Raw genomic sequence first — 22,913 nt, 5'->3', positions numbered from 1 at the left:
AGAGTCTTATTTTAAAACAAAATTGTGAATTCCAAGAAATACAGCAAAATACATGGGAAGATCTGACTCATCAACTACAATAGAAGTCAAGAACTGTTCGAAATATGGTTTGAATATTTTAGCCAAACAAGGATTGTACATAGTTGGTTTGGCCCTCATCTACATTGGCCAATGTATGTTAGAACTTTTCCCAGGTAGGAACCTAGGCTGAAGTTTTTCTTTCTGATGGCCATTCTTCTAGCATGATTTGGCCCTGTCCATAATAGCCAGACCATTCCGGTTAGATCCCTATTTGGCTGTAGCAAAATAAGCTCAGTTCTTAACCTTTGCCGTAAGGCTACTGTAGACCGTTCCTAAAATCAATATCTTCAGAAGATGCAGATTAATTTTAACTCTGAAGTTTATTCTACATGAGATAGGAGGGAAGTGGTCAGAGCTGAAATTTTTAAGGCATGATACCATTTTTCAGTGTAGCTGGTTAAGAATCCTTCTGAATACAGGTACGTTTTCCCCGACTCTAAAATGGAACCTATACTTAACATGTGGGACAGCTTGTGTTGTAACTGGGTCCCCCCAATATGGTTACATTTGGAGTATAGGCAGGACATTAAACTTACAGTGGGATAATGTCCAGAGTATTTCTAGTCTCTGAATTTCCTAGTAGTGAATTCTTTGTCTCTGACTAGTATTTAATTCTGAGCTTAGCTTTTACTGGTTTGGATTTAGTTCTTATTTACATGTATATTCTCTTCCTTCGGGTTAATCCACATAGTTCCTGGGTAAACACTGTTTAATGTAAAATTAATTTTAATAAATGCTAGCCATCTGACTATATTTCCTGGAGGTAATAAAATAGAAGCCATTTTCAGCTGCTCTTCTGAATCATGGCTGAACCTACTGTGTTTTGTTCGTTTCTGATAATACCTAATCGCAATAGATACACACTGCAAGCACAGTAGACAAAGTGACAGTTCACAAGAGCAGGGATTTGTATTTAATCTAAGTTGGATGAAACATCCTCACGATAGAAAGAGTAGAAAGAAGTATTCAAATTTTTCTTCCAGAGGATGTTAAAAGAATTACATAAAGTATGAAACGTATGCCATAGAGGCAAAAGGCAGTGTGGCTGGAAGGAAAAAGTATGGGAGAGCAGGATGTAGAAACTGATGATAGGAAAAAATGAAAAGATGTGGTGGTTCATCTTGGATAAGCATCCTAAAATGTGGCTGTTGTCTTCACTCTTGTCTCACATCTTGATTTGGAGTTCCTTTTCTTACAGTCCCCGACCTTGTTGTGTGGAGGTTCTCTCTGTTTTCTGGTGGCACCAGTAGTTAGTGGAGGAGCTTTCTGTTCAGCTTACCGATAACAATGTCTGGAGGAGATGGTTCCTTGTCATGAGACAGGAAGCCAAAAAGTCTTTGGTCAAGAGAATTGGGAGTATATCTCATGACCTATAAGGGCTAGACATGGCTAAGGCAAGGCACTGGAAAGCAGTTAGCACTTTTCAGTCTTAGAAGATCCCAAGAGCTCACACTTTAAAATTGCAGCATTACATATGGGAAAAGCAATTACAGATCTTTAGAGGTTTCTAAAATTTTTGTTTTTCCAGCTCCCTTTGAGGCTTGTACAGTTGGTCTCCTAGGGGTATAAACTTAGGCTTTTTTAATTCCTAAGGATATAAAATAGAGCCTATGTAATTCTCAGACTGTGGGAGGATTATATGCACTATTGAGGCTATGATGTACTAATTCCAGTCCATACTAGTATTATGATGGAGACTTCTGCAGAGCACATAGTGATCAGCTTTGCTTGAAGTGTAACCCAAATGGCAGTGTGATTGCTTGTACCCTGTTGGGGGTCCTTTTACAGGTGGACAAACAGCCTAATAATACTTAACATTCCTTTTGAGGATCCTAGCTGTGAGGAGTAAAGTGTGTTGAAGATTAAGTGCCACATAAAGTACTCATGTTATAGAAAATCAGGAAATCCTATTGTAATAAACAAATCTTCCTCTCCTATCTCCACATGTGATACTAAACCCTTGATGTGCACTATGGTTGGGGCTAATGGAACCAAGAAAACCCTTTCACTGACAACTGGGGTGTGTCACTATTGACAAGAAAAAGATTTATTAAAAGAAAATACTGTACCGATGTATACTCTAACAGTATCAAAACTATACTATTCTCATTCCTAAATTCCTTTTAACTACTGTTTGTGGTAACTATATGATAACAATATCTGAGTTAGTTCAAATTGAGATGCACCATGCAATTTGAATGATGTCATTGTTGGTAGACTGGTCATGAGAATTCTTAAATGTGGATGTAGCTCAGTTTTTTTACAGTATATTAGAGTTTATAATCCATTAATACAGTTGTTTCAATTGCCTTTTGCAGATTGGGAATATTCCCCAAAATATTTTACATTAACTTGTATATTTTGCCTCTTTGAAACCTCTCAGAAATTGGTTTGGTTCCTGACAACTTCATAACAGCCGTGGAGTCACAATGCAGAGTAATGAAAAAAGTAATAACATTTCCATGTATAAGTAGGACAAAAATTCCAGGGGGAAATACTGAGCAAGTGATTACAGGGAAGATTATTCTTTAGTTAGAGATTAATTGTATGTTCTATAAATTTGATATTGAACCTGTAAAACTATCACTTAAAAAAAAATCAGAACGTTAAGAGAATTAGTAAAACCAGAGCTCAAACTGAGGGACATCTTGGAGCAGGAGAATTTTACTTTCTTTGTTAAAGGTGAGCATTTAGCTCAACATAATAGGGACAGAGAAGCCCCTGGCGTTAAAATCCAGTATTTGCATGTTTTTATCAAACCACCAATGGCATGCAATGCACAGTCACATACTGTTGGTAGTCTTTATTTTTGGGACTTGGGGGGTAAATTTTTCCAAGGCAATTCACAGGCAATTAGTGCTCTTTACCTAGTAATGTTGATGGGAACTGAACAGATATGTTCCTGTATGGTGTCTTGTGAATTTGTGTATGACCATAATTTAGGAAAAAGTACAAGCCATGTTAAAAGTACTGTAAAGTGCTTTAATCCTATATTCTAGGAGTGTTCCTCCCCCGAACATATACTAAATTCTCATCTCCTCTGTTTTTTCCTGTTTGTTTCAGTACTGTACATATGTTAGACTCTACTTTGAGTTTAGTGTTTTAAAATGATCTAATGTAAAAACAAGGATTGACTTCCTTTCATGTAGCCAGATAAAGTTGTGTTTGGAGTATCATCAGAGATCTTTGGTATGTAAAGATCCATCAGGCCTTTTGTGCTATTACTTCTGCCAATATTAATGAAGTGTGGTTCTATATTAATGAACGCTGGCTCTAACCCCACCTATGATCTGTAAAGGATTTTTTTGAGGGGTTGTGGGAGAAACAACATATTTTTGGTTGGCTTGTTTGCGTTGTTTTTGTTTACTAATAGGATTAGAATTAATATTTTTAGTCACTTCTATGGTGCTCACCACCATAGGATCTGTGCATAGACACAGTATGCACTGGTGTTTCTATGCACTACAGTAAAAGAACCCATTAATCTTGACTATCAATTGGTCTAACCTCTACACAAAATTTCTCTGAACCTGATCTTTCTCTGCTGTGATGCTTGTTGTCCAAGCATGACTTTTTTGCATTTTTAATAGCAGCACTTGGTCTTACTATCTGATGCTCTTTGTCCATTTGAGATGCCTTATTTCTGCAAAATCTAACCTTCTTTGCAAGGGTGTTGGAGAGCAGCCAAATGCTGAAAAATGGGAAGTACAAGCTGTTGTATTGATATTTCTCACTTAGGTGTAAAATGATTATTGGCATCAACCAGAGAACCGTGGTATGTGAAAATTTTTGTTTGACCTCAGCATTCTTAGCAGACATCACTTCTCCTGACATTGCTTCATAGATTGTTTTTGTTTTTCTTGTTTGTTAGTATACAGATAATATTTTTATAGCAAATTAAGGTCTCTGTATGTCTGCTGCTATAGTTCAGTTTTTGGCAAAAACTGCTGAAATAGTACAGCCTGGGATATCTGCCAGGATTTGATTGACTAGAGTTTGAATATTCATGTGGGTTTGAAACGTTATGTATAATTTAGTCAGGGCCGGCTCTAGCATTTTTGCCGCCCCACGCCGCGATCGGCGGCAGCTCTACCGCCACTTCATTCTACGGCGGCAATTCGGCGGCAGGTCCTTCTCTCCGAGAGGGAGTGACGGCCCCGCCACTGAATTGCCACCGAACGTGCCGCCCCCCTCTTCATTGGCTGCCCCAGGCACCTGCTTGCTACGCTGGTGCCTGGAGCCGGCCCTGAATTTAGTGTCTCTCTCAGTGGATCAGCAACACATTCCTCTCTGCTTCCAGAGTCTATAAGCAGGATGATAGAAGGTGTAAGTTAGATTTCTAAGAGAAGAGCTGGAATCATGCAACTTATCTAGGAAACCAGTTGTTTTCTACCAACACCCTCCTTTTCCCAAGCCAAATGGTATATAGAAGCCAATTAACATTTATTTTTTCAAATCATAGAAAGACTCTGGGATAAAATTACTAAGCATGTTATTGTTTCCCATTGAAGAGGAAAATGGAGCCTCTGTTCATTGATATTTTCCAATAATCAATATACAAATACCATACTTTGCCACAAATGCTCAAATTAAGTGACTTGGTGCCATTACACATAGTCTGGAACATATTAAATTCAGGATACCAAATTACCAGGATCAGTTTTTGGGAGAAAATTGAGAGTTTAATTTTTCACTGATGTTACTGCATTTAGGTTTCTTTAGTTGTTTGACATTCATGGTTAGCAGTAAGAAAGGTGGACCCTGATCCTTTAAAAAGGACACTGCTGTGCATCTGAGGTGCAAAATGTTGGGATTAATTTCAATTGTCATGACCTTTAAATTGATGTGTATTGACTTAGGGCTGGTCCATGCTACAAAATTAGGTCTGCTTACTTCATTGCTCAGGGCTGTGCAGAATGTTAGGTCCTGTGCGATGTAGTTAAACTGAGCTAAGGGCTGGTGTAAACACCACTAGGTCACGAAGAATTCTTCCATTGACCAGTTTTCCGCCTCTCAGAGAGGTGGATTTACTGCACTATTGGAAGAACCCCTTCCATTGCTGTAGTAAGTGTCCCACTACAGCGGTGCCGCTGTAGCACTTCTAGTAAAGACATAACTTTAGATTTAAGTACTGTCCTACAGCGTTTCACTCAACTAGCAGTGTTGTGCTAGTGTGTGAGAACCTAGTAGTCAGCTGTATCAAGTCTCTTTCCATTGAGGCACAGTGAAATGTAAAAAGCAAACAGCAGAAGTGGTAAAATTAAGATTTTAAAAATATTTGTTACAATCGATTTACACTCAATAATTGTCTTTAAAAAAAAAAAAAAGTCTAGTAGGGAATATTTTTTTTTTTTTTAAATACAGAGTAAATTTGCTGTCATAGGCATGTGCAACCCACTTAGGTGGGCTTGCATGGATGTAACTGAGCCAAAGTGGGTCCATGCTTTTTAATCTGACATTCGTTAGAACTTCCACTAGTTAAAAAAGAAAGGTGCATCCTGAACAGCAGTCGGTTCATCTTAAAGTGTTTCAAAGTAAGGCAAGAAATGGGGAGGGGTAAAAATACAGGGTCCTGGAAGAAAAAGAGAAGAGTTTTTAAAATGTTAGGACAACTTTGTATACTTTTTCAAAACCTGCTTAGCTCTGTTTGGTAGTAAGAATGGCTGACTTCTGATTTAGTGAGACTTTTATTTTGATTTCTAAAGAAAACACTGTTCGCATCTAGAGATAATTTAAATAGTTTTGATACTGCACAGTGTGCAATTGAAGATTGTGGTATCTGTTGCTTGAAGATGAAATCCTATAAGTTGTTAATTGTTTTCCCTATGGTATTTATGCTCCAATCCTGCAAACATTTGCACATGGTTAACTTGAAGCATCGGACTAGTCGGATTGACTTTAAGTACATGAGTAGTTGCATTAAAATTACGCGCAGGTTCATGTTCACAGGAATGGGGCCTTAGGCTGTGAACTCCTCAGGGCAGGGACCTTGTCTTTATACATGTCTGTTCAAAATCAGCTTAAGTAGGATGAGAGGAAAAACAGTAAAATTTAAATTTCATTCTGCAACTTAAATTTTTTCCTTATGACATTAGATATTATATCTAGCATTTTGTTACCTGACATTAGGCTCTTGACTAGAAGTAGCTTGATTTATTTATTTTTAAATTTTGGAGGTGTTTAGTACCTGTAACTCCCATCGCTAGAAGCGGGATTTGTGGATGACCATGCCCTCTAAAAATCACGCTACGTCTAGCAACCTCCAGTTGAATTCTTGACCTACACCTATTGGTGATTGATGGCCTTTCCCTTTTAAAAAAAAACAAAACCTAGACTCCATAGTAAGAAATCTGGGGGATCACTTGGGATTTTCTCATTTATTTTACAATATAATTACTCTTGGAAATATTTAAAAATTATAGAGCTAGGTATTTACAAATTTAAAAACTTTTAGAATCATAAGTCTGTACAAGTTGCTTTAGATTTAAATTATGCTGTTGAACTAAATATACTCCCCAACGTTTGGATTGACTGAAGCTATGTTATAACTACTGTATTTTACAGTAGAATTTTTAGCTGAGATTGTGCAGTTTCACTTAATTTTAATTTAACTCCAAAGGACTGGAGATAAGGCGTTCCCTGCAGAGAGCTGGAAAAGGGATGCAGTGCTAATCTTTCGTTAAACAGTCTTCTAAATTATAGCAAACCTGCCAGCAAGAAAACAGTTTTAGGATGGCTTTCCTTAGTAGAGTTGTGTGTGACTTAGTCTTTTATAGTAAGAACATTTTATTTCAGTGTAATTTAGGAATAATCTTCCTTTTTTATAAGATATTACTTTGGATTCAGCTATGTATGAGAGAGCTATAATTTTACATCAGGTACAATATCAGAATATAAATAATCCTGTACTTACTTGAATTACAACTTTTAAAGAACTGGATTCGTAGCTCCAAATTCTCAATAATAGGAGTTCCATTGCAAAACACTGAAATTTCACCCACTTCATTGGACAAGTGATAATATATTGCTATGTTGGCTAACATGAGTTTTGTCTTAGAAGGTGTATGACGCTAGATTTTTTTTTGTGATGTATGGTTCTTCTACTGTCAGATTATGAACACATTAACAATATTCTTGAAAAAATATTATCTGTAAACAGCAGACTGTGTGTATGTGTGTGTAAAATAGCTCATAGACTTGTTATTTACTGAGAGAAAATATTTTTGGTATTTTTTGAAAGCTAATTTGCTGTACTTAAGAATGTACGTTTCAGAAAGCAAACAGTTCAACTCAAGTTCATTATATAAACATTCATGAATCTCAGTCAGTATTAATCTGAAGCAGGTCACTCACCTTTGTGTTTCTACCCTGAGGAGATGTGTGAGCTAGTTACTATGGTCTAGTAATATTGCATTACTTGACAGATGCCTGTATTGTATACATTTCTTTTATGGCTGTAAGTTTCATGAACTCCCCAGTAAAATGGATCTCTCTGAACAAGTGACGACTCTCTGTAGCAGACAGTAAAGATACTGTCCCATTTATCATACGCTCATCACATTAATTTCTCTACAAATATGGGTACAATCCTGCTTAGTTAAAACCAAACTCATTTCTGCTTTTCATTCCACTTCCCTTTCTCATAACAAATAACTGGCACATCTCAGTACTATGGGGAAACTCTACATGGAGGCCTGAGACTTAAATAACAAGGGATTGTGTGTGTCAAAATTCATTAAAGGTGAAGACAGGTTTGTAATAACCTAAAATTAGAATAAATTATAATAACTTAAACAGGTTTTGAATCAATATTGAGGTCTATCTCCTCCCCCTCCAAGGGTCTGACTTGAAGTCTGGGTTGCCATCATGTGCAGGTTGTACAGGCTATTGAGATGGATTGTTCTGCTCTCAGTTTCTGGCTTCCATCTGGCAGACAATGCAGTGCTGTCGAATAATACAGCATTACATAATGAATGCTTCCCTGCACAAATATAGTTATAGTTACCACTGATGCCAACCTTGGAAAAGGCCATAACTTTTTCAAATGGAGCTCTCTTAGCTTCACCGCCTCAGGCGTTTTACTCTAAGGAAGGAGAGAAGCCTGAGGTATAGAATGTCCTCACTTTATGTAAGGATAACGTGAACCCCTAGCTGACCAGTATACCAGCACCTCACATAAGGGCTTGCAGTCAGCTATTCCTTAGGAACAGGTTTTTTAATTTAAATCACAAGGTCATTGGAATCTCAGACTGAGATCTGGGCTGAGAACTTTCATATTGTATTAGTCATTTAAATTTTCAGTGCCTGGAATTGTGATACAATGTTATCTACTTGTTAAAGCAGCCGCCTTGTGAAGCTGCAGTTCAAATTCACATAATAAGGAGTAATTGGAAGTTTCACATTTAAATAAATCTGTTACGACTTACTCCAGTTTTGAGAAGTGCAAAAATATTAGTCTGAATATGCACAACAAAAGTATTCAAGGGCCAAAAGCTCTCTAATTTGTTAGTAAAATTTATATTAAATTGTTGTTTTGTCTAAGTCATGCTGCAGTTATTTATCACGACCGCATTTATATTTAATTCTACTATGTAGGAAAACCAGACACATGTTAAAGTGAGTATAAGGCATAGGATGGGCAAGACGTAACTAATTTGTGTGCTATCCGGGATGATCATTTTATCACATGCTAAAATATGTAATACTTTAGTGTGATGGAAAAATGCTTATTGAGAGGTAGAGGCAGCAGAATTGTCTTAGTAAACAAGATCAGAATCTAGGGCAGGTGTTAGGGTTGCATTTGTTTGAAGTGGGTATTAAGCATATAGCTTTTTAAAGCATGGTTTATTAGTGAAACTGGTTTCACTTTATTGCCTTTGTACATAGCTTTTGTGCCTCATAGGACATCAGGTTTTGGAACTGGATGGTTCAGGCTTAATGGTATCTAGAGCCTTTCATCTTTAGGTCACTGATGGAAATCTGGCCCAAATAAATAGTGAATAAAGGTTTATCAACATTTGTTGATTGTTCAATGACTTCATGAAATGTATGTTTAAAGGAATAAAAAGTGTAAACGTATTTGAAATTAAGTACACTAAAAATTAAATAGACTCTGTAGACACTTACCCTACAGGACATAAAAAATAGAAGTTAGATGAAACTCTGGGGGCAGCAACCTTAAGTACCTCTTTCAGTGATTAAAATATTGACACATGCACCCAGGGCTTAGGCATAACTGGTTGAGAAAAGGAGATGGTAGCATCATCCATCACTTTGTGTTTACTTGTTTGTGCTGGTTTATTTCAAACGTCTAACCGTGGTTTGGCGTAAGCTATTTTTTCCATGTTTAATTATAGAAACACTGTGTATTCGTGGAGTGAAAAAGGCACTTAAAATGCAGCAATGCACAATGTTCCTGGAAGACCAAAATAAAATAGGTTTCAAGATGTATTGGGTACAGCAGAAATTATAATGATTTCAGGAGCTTAAATAACCAGTTGTGAAGAAATTAATTTTAACCGCTTGGGCTGAACTAGTATAGGCTTTCTAATGTTGTCAGAGCTCTTTCCTCCTAAAGTACTAGGGTGCTGACCTTAAGCAGCCAGAGAAGGTGGATAGGCTTGGAGTTTCTTTCCATTTTGGCAGTGGAAGGAGATGGGGGGCGGGGGGAGAGGTAGTGTAAGTAATACCCTTTTGTTCTTTAAAAAGCAAGACCGTGGTTTGGCCTGTCATTTTATGTGGGGCTCCAGGAAGCCACTAGTGGTGGCTTTACCTGTAAAATACAGAAGAATTATTTTGCCTTCCCTAGTATAAAAAAGTGTTAAGGGGACCTTGGGAGTCTTCTCCCTGGAAACATTTTTTAAACTAAACAGGTATGTATATATTTTAGACTGTAAGCAGGTGGAAAGCTCTTGGTCCTTGCCTCTTAAAGATTCAGTAAAGGCAGAAACAGTTATAAAATACTTCATATATAGACAGCTTTCTGTTGAGACACCAAAATAAATGTTTTGGGAAGAAGGAAGTTGTCCAATTATTTTCTTGGGCATCCTGTATTAAATGAGAAGCTATATCAATGGGTTCATAATTGTTGTGGTATGTGGCAGAGCAGTAGTACAAAACGCAGTATCTCATTTAGCATTCATACGACTTTTGAAGATGACAAGATCATGACTCTGGGTAACTTGAACCTTCCTGGTATTAAGCCCTTTCGACATGTGCTGAGATGTAGACAGATGATGGATGTAGTTAAATGATTGCTTTCTGAACCGCATCAACAGTCTCCTGAGGAATATTACACATCTAGCACTGGCTGTAGCCAGTAAGTTGGGCAGAATAACCAAATTAAACACTTGATATATGAGCGTTGAGTGAGCACAATATATTTTATGTAGTAATGAAAGCAAAGCCAGTTATTAGCGAAGAAAAATTCATTACTTCAGTTAGGCCAACTTGACAGAATAAGTAGATCAGATATAACTATAGGAGGGCATCGATACTTAAATGTGATTGAGTAGATTAGAACAAGAATGGTGTATGCCCAAGACAGTATTTGTAAAGTAATAAAAATAAACATATAGCCCCAATATGATGATTCCTAGGTGCGTGGAGCTGAATTTTTCCTAATGTCTAATGAACATCTTTGGAACTGACAGAGCAAAAGGGATTGGAAAGTGCATCTTTAAGCAAGAGCCTAAGAGAAGAACTTGGATAGTTAGCTCTTCAGGGCAGTGGCTGTTTCTTTTGTGCTAGGCACTGTACAATGGGACCCTCCTCTCTAAGAACTATTGTAATACAAATAATATAATAAAAATCACCCTCCTCCTTACCAGGGGTTAAACACCAGTAGAAGAAAGCAAGGGGAAGCCATAGAAAAAATGTGAAGGGAGCAGATTAAGCGCACTGTTCTCAGACTTCTCAGGCCTGCCTCCAAAATATTAAGACTTTCAGTAGGTATGCAACCGTGCATGATGTTAAGTAGAATAGAGGAGGAATAGGCATGTTACAAGGAGAACAGTTCTTAACTGTTGTCCAGATGCCCTTAAAGTAGAGGAGACCTTTTCCAAATCTGTTAAATTTGTCTGTTTTTTTCCTCTCTTCCCAATAGTAGAGAAATACAGTGGTGCATGGGGTCAATAAGTCAAGGGGAAAATCTGATTTTTTTTTCAGTTTCGCGTTGCAGTTGGGTATGGGCAGTGGCGGTGTATCTGCCAAGCAGCAAAGATGCTGAGGGGAAAAAAATCCAAACTTCCCATTAAAAATAAAAATTAAAAAAAAAGAAGCCTGGTAGTGTTTTATGGACCCTTGTGACAAGGAGTTTATATTTCCAGATGACTCAGCTACTTGATAGAGTGACTAGAGACTTAAGTACAAAGCTTCCACAAGCTCTCTCCCATCGGCATAGAACGGCTACATGAGATCTTACAGCAGAGCAGCTGGAGCAGTACAGCTGTGCCGCTGTGAAGTCTGTAGTGTAGACAGAACCTCAGTGTCCTTCATGGCATTAGGTGTCAGTGTGCTGCAGGCAGGACAGCCTTTTGGATGAGATCTAAAACAGAGGTCCTGAGCACTAGGGTGTGTCTGCACTGCAGTTGGGAGCAAGCTTCCCAGCCTAGGTAGACAGACCCTCTGCTAGCGCCTCTCAAGCTAGCAGGCAAAAAACAGCTGTGCGGATGTTGTGGCATGGGCGGTAACTCTTGCTGACCACCCACGTTTGAACCCAAGGGGTCACTTGGGTGGCTAGCCTAAGCCCCTGCGTGTGCCACACCGTCCATACTGCTGTTTCTAGTGCGGTAGCTCAGAGGGAGCCAGCTGCGAGTCTGTCTTCCTGACCGGGGAGGCACGCTCCCAGCTGCAGTATCCACTGCTTACAAATAGAGGCTTTTTATTCTTGGTTTCCTAGTCCAATTCAAACTTGCACAATTATATTCAGCTTCCTCAATTGCTCCACAGTTTGTTTAGTTCAGTGTTCTTCACTACACAAGTTTAGCACAGGAAATACTATGTGGTGTTAGACATTAGAGGTGATATTAAACATAGAGAAGGCTGCAGTTCAGTGGTGTGTATAGTGATTCCTATATATACATTATTTGTAGAGTGCTCTGTGATGAAAGCTGTGAAAGCTGGAGGTGTGATGGGGCAAACTCGAGTGGCACTGAAACCCCAGGCACCCGGTCACAATGCCACTAATTGCAGAGGTTTGGTGTAAGGGAAATAGGTGTCAGGCTGGTGGAGGGGGAGGATACCTAAGATGGGAACAGGAGGATCAGGTGGTGGTGGAAGGAGGGAGAAGGCCAAATCTTCCTCTGCAGCCCCTTAAAGGTGCTATATAAATGATGGCTGTAGTTAAGGTTGCCAGGTTATGAATTGTTTTAATTATTAAAACAGGTAAATCTTATAAAGGAGCAGCCAAGAAATTTATGACTAGGAAAGTACTTGGATGAGTAAAAAGTAGCTTTATATTCTAGCATATTATATGCAACCAATTCACATTTATCAGGTAAATGAAATTTTCTGTTACAACAGTAATTGAAGATTTAAATTGGGCGTGATATGCTGCATTTTTTCACTTAACCAAGCAGGAAAATCTTAAATATAATTCATCGGGATTGTGCTTGTGCTTCTGTTCTGTAGTGCTTTTACAGTAACTAGAAGCACCAGTATTAACATTTGGAAACTGACTGGAATTGCATGATCCTATTCTCTTCCTAAGTGGCTGGGGTTGTCATTACAGCTGGAGACATGTGCTTTGTAGGCATGCAACTGCAGTGCCATGTAGGAGTGTTTGTAGTTTCTGATGGCATATGTAGAGAAAAGGACACACATTGGGAAGACAGAAAATGAGGGGATTCAGAAGCAAAAGGCTGAGATCCAGTTTAAAAAAAAAAATAGAAGGGAAGTGAGAAGTTGCAAGATAAAGCTGTTAGCCTAAAGTTCTCATTTTGCACCTTTTGTACTAATATTGGGATTATGGGAAGGAGAAGGAAGAAAGGAAATTAAACCTTTGGAAATGTACCAGATAGCCTTCTGATTGAATAAAAAGCAATGTAATACTGCTCTGAATCAGTGCATGCTCCTGTCAGTGTTAATGGATTGGAATATGGCCTGAAGCTTATAGTCTTTCAGGCTAGACTATAGACCACCACTGATAAGGTTCTAATGTTTGTATCCACCAGGCTGGTGGACTGGGAGTTCTTTTCGTTGCTGTGCTTCTGCTCAGTAGACAGAAAAAAAGGGTATACTCCTGTTGGTGTGGTTGAGAAGGGCCCAATATAATCCATATTTACCCCTCAGGAAGTTTTTATGAAGCCGATGTTTATTTAAATACAAATCATTGGCAATGTCTCTTCATACAATGGTAAGGTTTGTATTCTAATTCAGCGATGCAGTAATTAATAAAAAATTTGAAAAGCTTTTAGTAGAACTAAGAACTTACATATGTTTTGTTGTCAATTCATTCTCTTGACTCTCTGCATTTTACCTCTTTTAGGAAACTGAACCTGAAGTGGTGTTTAACTTAGTTTAGTGCATTAAATTAAAGCATTGGGAGTGACAGGGATTGTATTAAGTAACCATGCATCAAGTTGGTGTGTTTAATACCTTAATTGGGTCCTAAAGTCAGTGGGGTGTACATATTACATCTTCTTACCTATGTAAACCCTGAAGCATCTGGTAATGCAAGGTTTAGGTTATGTTGTTTAAACAACTTTCTTTGCCTTTCTCCATTGTATAATCACAACAAAGATTGGATTAATTTTATACAGAGACGAAAAGAAATTGACTTGGAACCAAACAGTGTGGAAAAATACAATGCTGGGAGAAAGTTTCGCTTTTTGTGTTGGAAGACACTTATGCCTTTTGAAAGGTCTCCTAATAATACTTTTATTTTACTGTAAAGTAGAACACTTTTTCATAAAAAACATACTGGGTCAGACCATGGTCCATCTTGCCCAGTATCCTGTCTTCTACAGTGGCCCATACCAGAGCTTTGGGGGAGTGTACTGAACAGGGCAGTTATGGTGATCCACCCCTTTCTTCCACTCTTGGTTTCTGGTAGTTGGAGATTTAGGGTCTCCCTGAGTATGGGGTTGTGTCCCTGTTCTATCTTGGCAATAGACATTGATGGACCTATCCTTCATGAATTTATTCAGTCCTTTTTTGAACCCAGTTATACTTTTGGCGATTACAGTGTCCATGGCAATGAGTTCCATAGGTTAGCTGTGGATTGTGTGAAAAAAGTACATCTTGTTTGTATTAAATGTGGTGACTTTTAATGTCATCAGGTGACTCCTGGTTTTTGTATAGAGTGAAACTAGTTCCATGGGTTAACTGTATTGTGTGAAGAAGTGCTTCCTTATGTTAGTTTTAAACTTTCTGCCTTTTAATTTCATCAGGTGACCCCTGCATCTTGTATTATGTGAAGGAATAAATAACACTTCTCTATTCACTTTTTCTATTTTCACTGTATTCAGATCAGCATTCATGGTTTTGTGGACCTCTATCGTATCCCCCTTTAGTCGTCTCTTTTCTAAGATGAACAGCCCTAATCTTTTCAGTCTCTCCTCATATGGAAGCTGTTCCACAACATTGATGATTTTTGTTGCCCTTCTCAGTACACTTTCACGTTCCACTATATCCTTTTTGATATGGGATAACTAGAACTGGACACTATTCAAGGTATGGGTGCACCATGGATTTCTATAGTGATTATGATATTTTCTGTCTTATTTTCTATCCTTTTTTCCTAATAGTTCCTAACATAGTGTTAGCTTTTTTTGGACCACTTCTGTGCATTGAGTGGATTGTTTTCAGAGAAGTATCCACAGTGACTCCAAGATCTGTTTCTTGGGTGATAAACAGTTAATTTAGAACCCTTCATTGTATATGAATTGTTGGAATTATTTTTTCCAATGTGCATTACTTTGCATTATCAATGTTAAAGTTCATCTGCAATTTTGTTGCCCAGTCATCCAGTGTGAGAAGTAGATAAATTTATGGAGGATAGGTCCACCAATGGCTATTAGCTAGGATGGGCAGGGATGGTGTCCTAAACTCTGTTTGCCAGAAGCTGGAAATGGGCAACAGGGGATGGATCACTTGGTGATTATTTGCTCTTTTCATTCCCTCTGGGGCACCTGGCATTGGTCACTGTCAGAAGACAGGATACTGGACTAGATGGATCTTTGGTCTGACCCAGTATGGCCATTCTTATGTTCTAATGTTCTGTAACTCCTTGCAGTCTGCTTTGGTCTTAACTATCTTGAATAATTTTGTTTCATCTGCAAACTATGCCAATTTTCTGTTCACCCCCTTTTCCAGATCATTAATGAATATTGTGAAAACTTACCATTATCCCCCTCTTTCAGCTAGTAACTGATCTATGCAAGCACCTTCCCTCTATCCCATGACTACTTTAGTTTGCTTAAGAGCCTTTGGTGGAGCACTTGTTAAATGCTTTCTGAAAATCCAAGTATGCTATATTAACTGGATCCCCCTTGTCCATATATGAACAGCCATACTGGGTCAGACCAATGGTCCATCTGGCCCAGTGGACTGCTGCTGCTCATTCAGTGGATGTTTTCAGAGAACAATCCACAGTGACTCCAAGGTCTCTTTCTTGAGTGGTAACAACTAATTTAGACCGCATCATTTTATATGTATAGTTGGGATTATGTTTTCCAATGTGTATTACTTCTCATTTATCAGCATTGAATTTCATCTGCCATTTTGTTGCCAGGTCACCCCAGTTTTGTGATGCTTGTTGATTCCTTCAGAGAATTTTTATAGGTTGGTGAGGCATAATTTCCCTTAACAAAATCCATGTTCATCCCCAACAAATAGTGTTTATCCATGTCTCTGATCATTGTGTTACTTACTATAGTTTCTACCATTTTGCCCAGTGCCGAAGTTAGGCTCACCAGCCTGTAATTGCCAGGATCTCCTGGCATTACATTAGCTACTTTCCAGTCTGCAATTAGTAGTTCTGCAATTTCATATTTGAGTTCTTTTGGAACCCTTGGGTGAATACCATCTGGGGCGTATTTCTGTTTAGTTTATCAGTTTGTTGTAAAACCTCTTCTGTTCACACATCAGTTTGACAGTGTGTCAGATTTGTCACCCAAAAAGAAAAGCTCTCATTGCCCCCACCTCCTCTGTGGTGAGGACTGATGCAAGAATTCATTTACCTTCTCTGCAATGGCCTTGTCTTCTTGGAGTGCTCCTTTAATACCTTCGTCATCTAGCGGCCCCACTGCTTGTTTGGCAGGCTTCCTGCCTTTGATATCCTTAAAAATTACTGTTAGTTTTTGCATCTTTAGCCAGTTGCTTCGCCAATTCTTTCTTGTCTTGTTTTATTAAACATTTACATTTTACTTGCCAGAGTTTGTGCGCCTTCCTATTTTCCTCATTACAATTTGACTTATGTAGACTTCTGGCATTTATATATAAGCCCTTGTACATACTGTCAGTATTTAGTGGCTTTCATGAGTTATGTTTAAATTGGACTTTTATGTTTGGCTGTTCCTCACCACTAGCTTCTACCTGTACTTTAACAAGTACTTTCCGATTCTGTATATTAGGCTATAGAGTTCACCTTTTAATAAATTCATCCCTAAGGGATGTAGTCCTCCATACTTGTCAGCTTTCCCCCAGTCCTTAGTTTAATAAATCCTCTACAGCCTTTTTAATTTTACATGCCAACAGTCTGGTTCCATTTTCGTTAAGGTGCAGCTTATGCTTCCTCTGTGGGCTTCTCCTTCCCCAGAAGGTTCCCCAGTTCTTAATAAGCCTAAATTTGTCCTCCCCTCACCAATGTCTCTTCTATGCATTTAGACCTGGTAGTTCTGCCTGTCTTTCTGGCCCTGCATGTGGAACTGGAAGCATTTCAGAGAATGCTGCCATGTAAGTCCTGAACTTAAATCTCTTAGGACATCCAATGTTCTCATCACACTTAGATTTTGTCCAAGATTTAGGTATCTTGATTTACTCCTACAAAAATACTTAGTCAGACAAGCGTCGTATGGAGCCTTGCTACATGAATTCCTTACATGTTTGAAGGCTATGGTGAGATACAGGATCAGGTGTGCAGAATCTCTAGCCTTGTATCCTGTCCCCCACTCTTCAGGAGAGGTTGGGGGCAACCTACAGCTGTGGAGGTTATTCCTTGGGCTCTGTTTCCTGTGCCCAGATAAATGCTGAGGAGAGAATTTTCACCGAGATAATTTTCTAACGAGACCATGGTGTTTTAGCAAAGCTTTACATAGAATCCTACTTTCTCTCAAGAAATAAAAATTGGGAATGACTATACAGACAGCAACTAATACGGGAGTATGAAATTTAAATGTTACTTTATGCTCCAGATAACAGTGCCGTTGCCAGTAGACCACCTAATTATATGTCAGTTCTTGTTTTATCAGTATGATATGCAGTGGCAATAGCTCAAGCAAAATCCTTACGCCAAAACTATCTCTGTATGGCCGCATTAATGCTGTCAAAATAGCTTCTTTTCTTTCTTTATCATCTCATTTCTCATAACCTTTAAAACCCTGTTTTTAGTTTAAAAAAATATGAAAATTTCAATACCATTGTCTTTAACCAATAATATATATGAAAATAAAAGCAAAGTGGGGATTTCTTGTGAACATAGTTATTAATAAAGGTAGATCCTTAATTTAAATGTGAACCAATTTCAAAATTGGTTCGAAAGATTTTTGACAAAACAGTGACAATGAATCTTCAATGAGTTAAGGGACAAGTTGTAATCTTCAAGGACGCTGGTTGGAATGAAATCTGTGGTGTGCTGTATGCTTCTAACACACACAAAAAAGTCCCAAACCTCAATAACCATTCAGGCATGTTTGTTATTTTTTAGCTTGCTGATTTGTAGACCTTTAAGAGGGGAGATTGTTTGAGTAATCTAATGAAGATGATGAAAGATGCCCTAGTGGTAATGTTAGTTTTGCATCCAGTGCTGCATGCTTTGTGTTCTGGCTTCAGTGTGAAAAATGGCTTTATTCTGCAGTACAGTGTCACTGATGCGTGATCTGGGTCATATAGTCTTCTAATGGTAGAATAGGGTCACAAACCTGTCTCAGTCTGACACAGCCTTGGAATGGGAATTCCAGTTAATGTTTCATTCCTTTCCTCTTAGGATATAAATGGAGAACACATACTTGGGTGAGGAGAGATTCAAGGGGTTTTGATAATAGTTTATAATGTGCTTTCGAAAATCTGCTAGAAACAATTCCTGCATTGGCAAGGGAATGATCTTAGATACTTTAATTATCAAGTTTAGGTATGGGACAGTTTTACTTGTTCATTGACAGAAACAGAGCACTTCATTTTCTAAATTCCATTTTTTTTTTTACTTTAAGTCAGCAGGAAAAGTCTGTTAACGCACCACTTAAATGCAGGATTGAGATGGGGGTTATGCTGCTCAGATTGTCTTAAGGGAGAGAGTGGTGTTGCAATAGGCAACAGGAATCAAAACTCCATGACTCTGTTCCCAGTTCTGTCATTAACCCATTTTAGAGAGACAAGGTGAATGAGATACCTTTTATTGGACCAACCTCTGTTGGTATTATTTCACCTGCCTTGTCTCTCCCATATCCTGGGACCAACAGGGCTATAGCTACACTGCATATTGACCCACTTCGGGATTTAATCAAGGCACATTTTCTGTGCCTAACAACATCTTTATAAAATGGATATAGCCTGGAATCTCACAGGGTGATGAGACTTCATTTTGTCAGAGCACTTGGACTTCCATTCAGACGAGGCACTTCAGCACAAGCTTAAGTGCCTTGCTGAATTAGGACCTTGAAGAACTTCATTAGAAAGATGCTGGAAGTGTAAAATGTTAAAATCAAAGCCCAGTTCTTCAGGCAAGAGGAAGCCTTTGTGCATGTAAAAGGGGGATCCATCAATCCTTTTGTCATATGTCGTAGGTAGGTGCCAATACACTTCAGGAGAGAAATCAGCTTGTAGCTGTTACTGTGGAGGAAACACTTAAACGATTTTTCCACTCCTGACCAAACTTTAACCATAATCTAGTTAGATCTGTTTTCTATTAATGCTTTTTGTGTTATGCTATGAACCTGTAGGTGATAATTTGCAGAAACTTTTTTTATATAGCACAAAAGCAGACCTATTTGGTAAATGAAAACTGCTTACATGAAACAACTTGGCTAGTTGAACTCTTACTACACATTGGCAACTATCAGTTACAGATCATGCGTTTGGCTTATACTTAGTCCAGATTTGCATATAATGCCAGCTTATTTTTCTGTAGCATGATAATGTATAATTATCACAGTGTTTATCTTTGTAACAAGTATTACAATATACTATTATATTCAGAGAATATTCAATTGATGTTAAATTTTTTGTTCTACATGACTTTTCACTCCTTTTTCTAGAATATTTTTCCACGTCTAATGAGAGCTAATAAATTAAAAAAATCGTGCATTTAATTTATCTAGGTATTTTTATTGCAAGACAAGAGGGTATGTGTTAGAAGTTTTTATTTTTCTGTAAAAGGACTTCTTGATATCGACGTTAAGGCTGCTAAATTTTCCTGCTCATCTTTCTTGATTATAATTTCTTTTTCTTAATACAGTTACAGATGTAGAACTAAAGCGTCTGAGAGATGCTTTCAAGAGAACTTGTGGACTCTCATGTTACATGAGCCAGCAGTGCTTCATTAGGGAAGTGCTTGGTGATGGAGTGCCTCCAAAAGTTGCAGAGGTAATTATATCTATCTATATTTATATATTTACTGTTTTCCTTAAAGGATGTATGTATGTGTGAGTATACATACATCCTAATTGTGATGAGCATGCCATTTTTAATACAGCTTTACAGCTCACTTTTTCTGGCTGGGGACAATTAGCCAGAATTCTGGTCAGATACTATCAATGTTGTTGCTTAATCAAAGCAGAGCAATAGCTGTCAAGTGACAGTGAGGTACTTCTCCACCCACAGTTGGCAGCCTGAGATTGGTTTGGGGAAACGGAGTGGAGAGGCATACCTTCTTCTTTTAGAAAGAGAGTCAAAATCCTAGACTCATGTTGATTTGAGGTGGGAGCTGGACTCTGTAGAGTTCTCATGACAGGGTGGGGCTTTCTTTGTTTTTAAAGGTACCCATAGTTCTGTTACTCTAGAATTCTACTGACAATTTAAGTGTCTTAAAACATTGTAAATCAAATAGGATTACTTAACTATATTTGTAAAGACTCCTACATAATGCAGGAAAGTAGCCAGAAACAAAATGTGCTCCATATATAAAAATATTGTGTTTTAAAAAAACAAAAAAAACAAAAAAACCTCAACCACGCTGCCATCTTGTGCATTAATATGTATATTCAGAAAAATGTTTTATTTTTCAGTGTTGATGTGATTGGAGAGAGAAATTAATAAAATACTGAATGCTGGAGGGAAAAGAACAAAGAATAAGATTACCCAGAACTTTAAGCTGAGATCTTGCTCCTTGTCATTCCTAATCCTATATTTATATTATCTTCAGTGTTGTTCACCTTGTACACAGTACATAAATCGATTTTTTTAAAAAGATAATCCTAGAAATGTAGGGGTGGAAGGGATCTCAATTCATCAAATTTGGCCCCTTGTGCTGAGGTAGGACCAGGTAAACCTACACCATCCCTGGCAGGTATTTATCCAACCTCTTCTTAAACTCCAATCATGGAGGCTTAGCTTAACTACCCTTATATTTAGAAAGTTTTTTTCCTAATAGCTAACCTAAATCTTTGTTGCTGCAGATTAAGCCCATTACTTCTTGTCCTACCTTCGGTGGACACGGAGAACAATTGATCAAAGTCCACTTTATAACAGCCCTTAACATAATGGAAGACTGTTATCACAGACTTCTTTTCTCAAGACTAAGCATGCCCAGTCTTTCTAACCTTTTCTCATAGGTCAGGATTTCTAAACCTTTTATCACTTTTGTTGTTCTCCTCTGGACTCTCCAATTAGTCCACATTTGTCTAATTTGTCCACAACGTGTGGTGCCCAGAACTGGACACAGTATTCCAGCTGAGTCTTCACAAGTGCTGACTAGACTGGAACAATTACCACCCATGACTTACATATGAGAGACCTATTAATACACCCCAGAATGTTAGCCTTTTTCTTTCAACAGCATCACATTGTTGATCTGAATTGTGTTCAAATATAGCCCCTAGATCCTTTTCAGCAATACTATCTCCTAGCCAGTTACTCCTTATTTTATAGTTGTGTTTTTGGTTTTTCCTTCCTAAGAGGAGTACAGTAAAAGGTGTGTTATCCGGCCCTGTACCAACTGGAAAGCTCTATAAACCGGCATTTTTAATCTTCATAGAAAGTCCGATTTATAATCCGGTTGGCGTGGGGCCGGCAGGTTCCCCACCTGGCTCTGCGTTGCTCCCCGCAAGCGGCGACCTGTCCTTGCTGATCCTAGGCAGAGGCGCGGCTAGGCGGCTCTGCATGCTGCCTCCGCCCGTAGGCACCGCCCCCGCAGCTCCCATTGACCACGGTTCCTGGCTAATGGGAGCTGTGGAGCCAGTTCTTGGGGCTGGGCGGGGGTAGCATGCAGAGCCGCCTGCTGCGACGCTGCCTGGGAGCAGCCGGGACAGGTCGCCACTTGTGGGGAGTCGCCCAAGGTGAGCACCGCCCGAGGTGAGTGCCCCCCGGATCCAGCACCCCGACCCCCTCTCCCACACCCCAACCCCCTGCTCTGAGCCCCCTTCTGCACTCAGACTCCCTCCCGCGCCCCAACCCCACACCCCCTCCTGCACCCAAATTCCCTCCCTCTTTGTTAACTGGCATTTTTCACTTATCAGCACCCCCAGTTCCCCCAATATGCTGGATAAAACAGCTTTTACTGTACTTTGCACTTGTTTTTATTGAATTTTTGTTGATTTCAGCCCAGTTCTCTAATTTGTCGGTGTCATTTTGAGTTCTTATCCTGTCCTCCAAAGTGCTTGCAACCCCCCTCCCAGTTTGTTGTCCTCTGCAAATTTTATAAGCACTCTTCACTCCATTACCAAGTCATTAATGAAAACATTGAGTAGTCCCAGACTCAGGATTGACTGCTGTATGACCCACACTCCCAGTTTGACAGCAAGACATTGATAACTACTCTGAGTACAGTCTTTCAATCAGTTGTACACCCTTTATAGTAATTTCATTTAGATCGCATTTCCCTAGCTGGCTTATGAGAATGTCATGTGGAACTGTCAAAAGTGTAAATCAAGTTATATCACATCTACTATTTCTTGTGTATCCACTAGGCCAGTAACTAAGTCAAAGAAGTAAATTAGGGTGATTTCCAGTATGTTTCCAGGTATCAAAATTACGTTGACTGGTCTAAAATTTCCCAGGTTCTCTGTTCCTCTTTTTAACAAAGGGTACTATTCTCTTGAAGATCATTGCTAACGGTTCTGAGATTGCTTCAGCCAGTTCCTAAGTACCTTAAGAGGAGTTTTATCAGGCCCTGCCAATGTGAATTCATCTAATTTACCTAAATGTTCTTTAACCTGTTCTGTTCTTTCTCTATTTTGGCTTGCGATCCTTCCCCCTTGTTGTTAATATTGTGTTGATTATCTGGTAAGCATTAACATTTTCTGTGAAGACTGAAGCAAAATGGTCATTAAACAACCCAGCCTTCTTGATGTCCTCAATTATTATCTCTCCTTACCCTCCAACTAGAGGACCTATGCGTTCGTCTGCCTGTGTCGTAATACATATATGGGAAATATTTAATGCAAAAGGTTTATTAACCCTGTAAAGTATGACAGATTTTTCTGAAACAGATGATGAAAGCACGGACTATTTTATTCAAT

The 22,913-nt window shown here is 38.7% G+C and overlaps 1 protein-coding gene across 5 annotated transcripts in view; it reads left to right on the top strand.

Moving 5' to 3' along the window:
* The window catches only part of USP32 (ubiquitin specific peptidase 32), a 144,173-nt gene that overhangs the window by 15,202 nt on the left and 106,058 nt on the right, over positions 1-22,913 (top strand). For all 5 annotated transcript variants that reach the window (XM_026656509.1, XM_026656508.1, XM_026656510.1 and 2 more), the window contains exon 2: positions 19,694-19,821. In XM_026656509.1, the coding sequence (XP_026512294.1) occupies positions 19,694-19,821 (128 nt within the window). The remainder of the gene's footprint in view (positions 1-19,693; positions 19,822-22,913) is intronic.

The sequence above is a fragment of the Terrapene carolina genome, unplaced genomic scaffold (assembly GCF_002925995.2).
Source record: "Terrapene carolina triunguis isolate 2854851 unplaced genomic scaffold, T_m_triunguis-2.0 Scaffold231, whole genome shotgun sequence".
NCBI lineage: Eukaryota > Metazoa > Chordata > Testudines > Emydidae > Terrapene > Terrapene triunguis.
The sequence above is the reverse complement of the archived record's forward strand: the minus strand, read 5'-3'. Positions and strand labels throughout refer to the sequence as shown.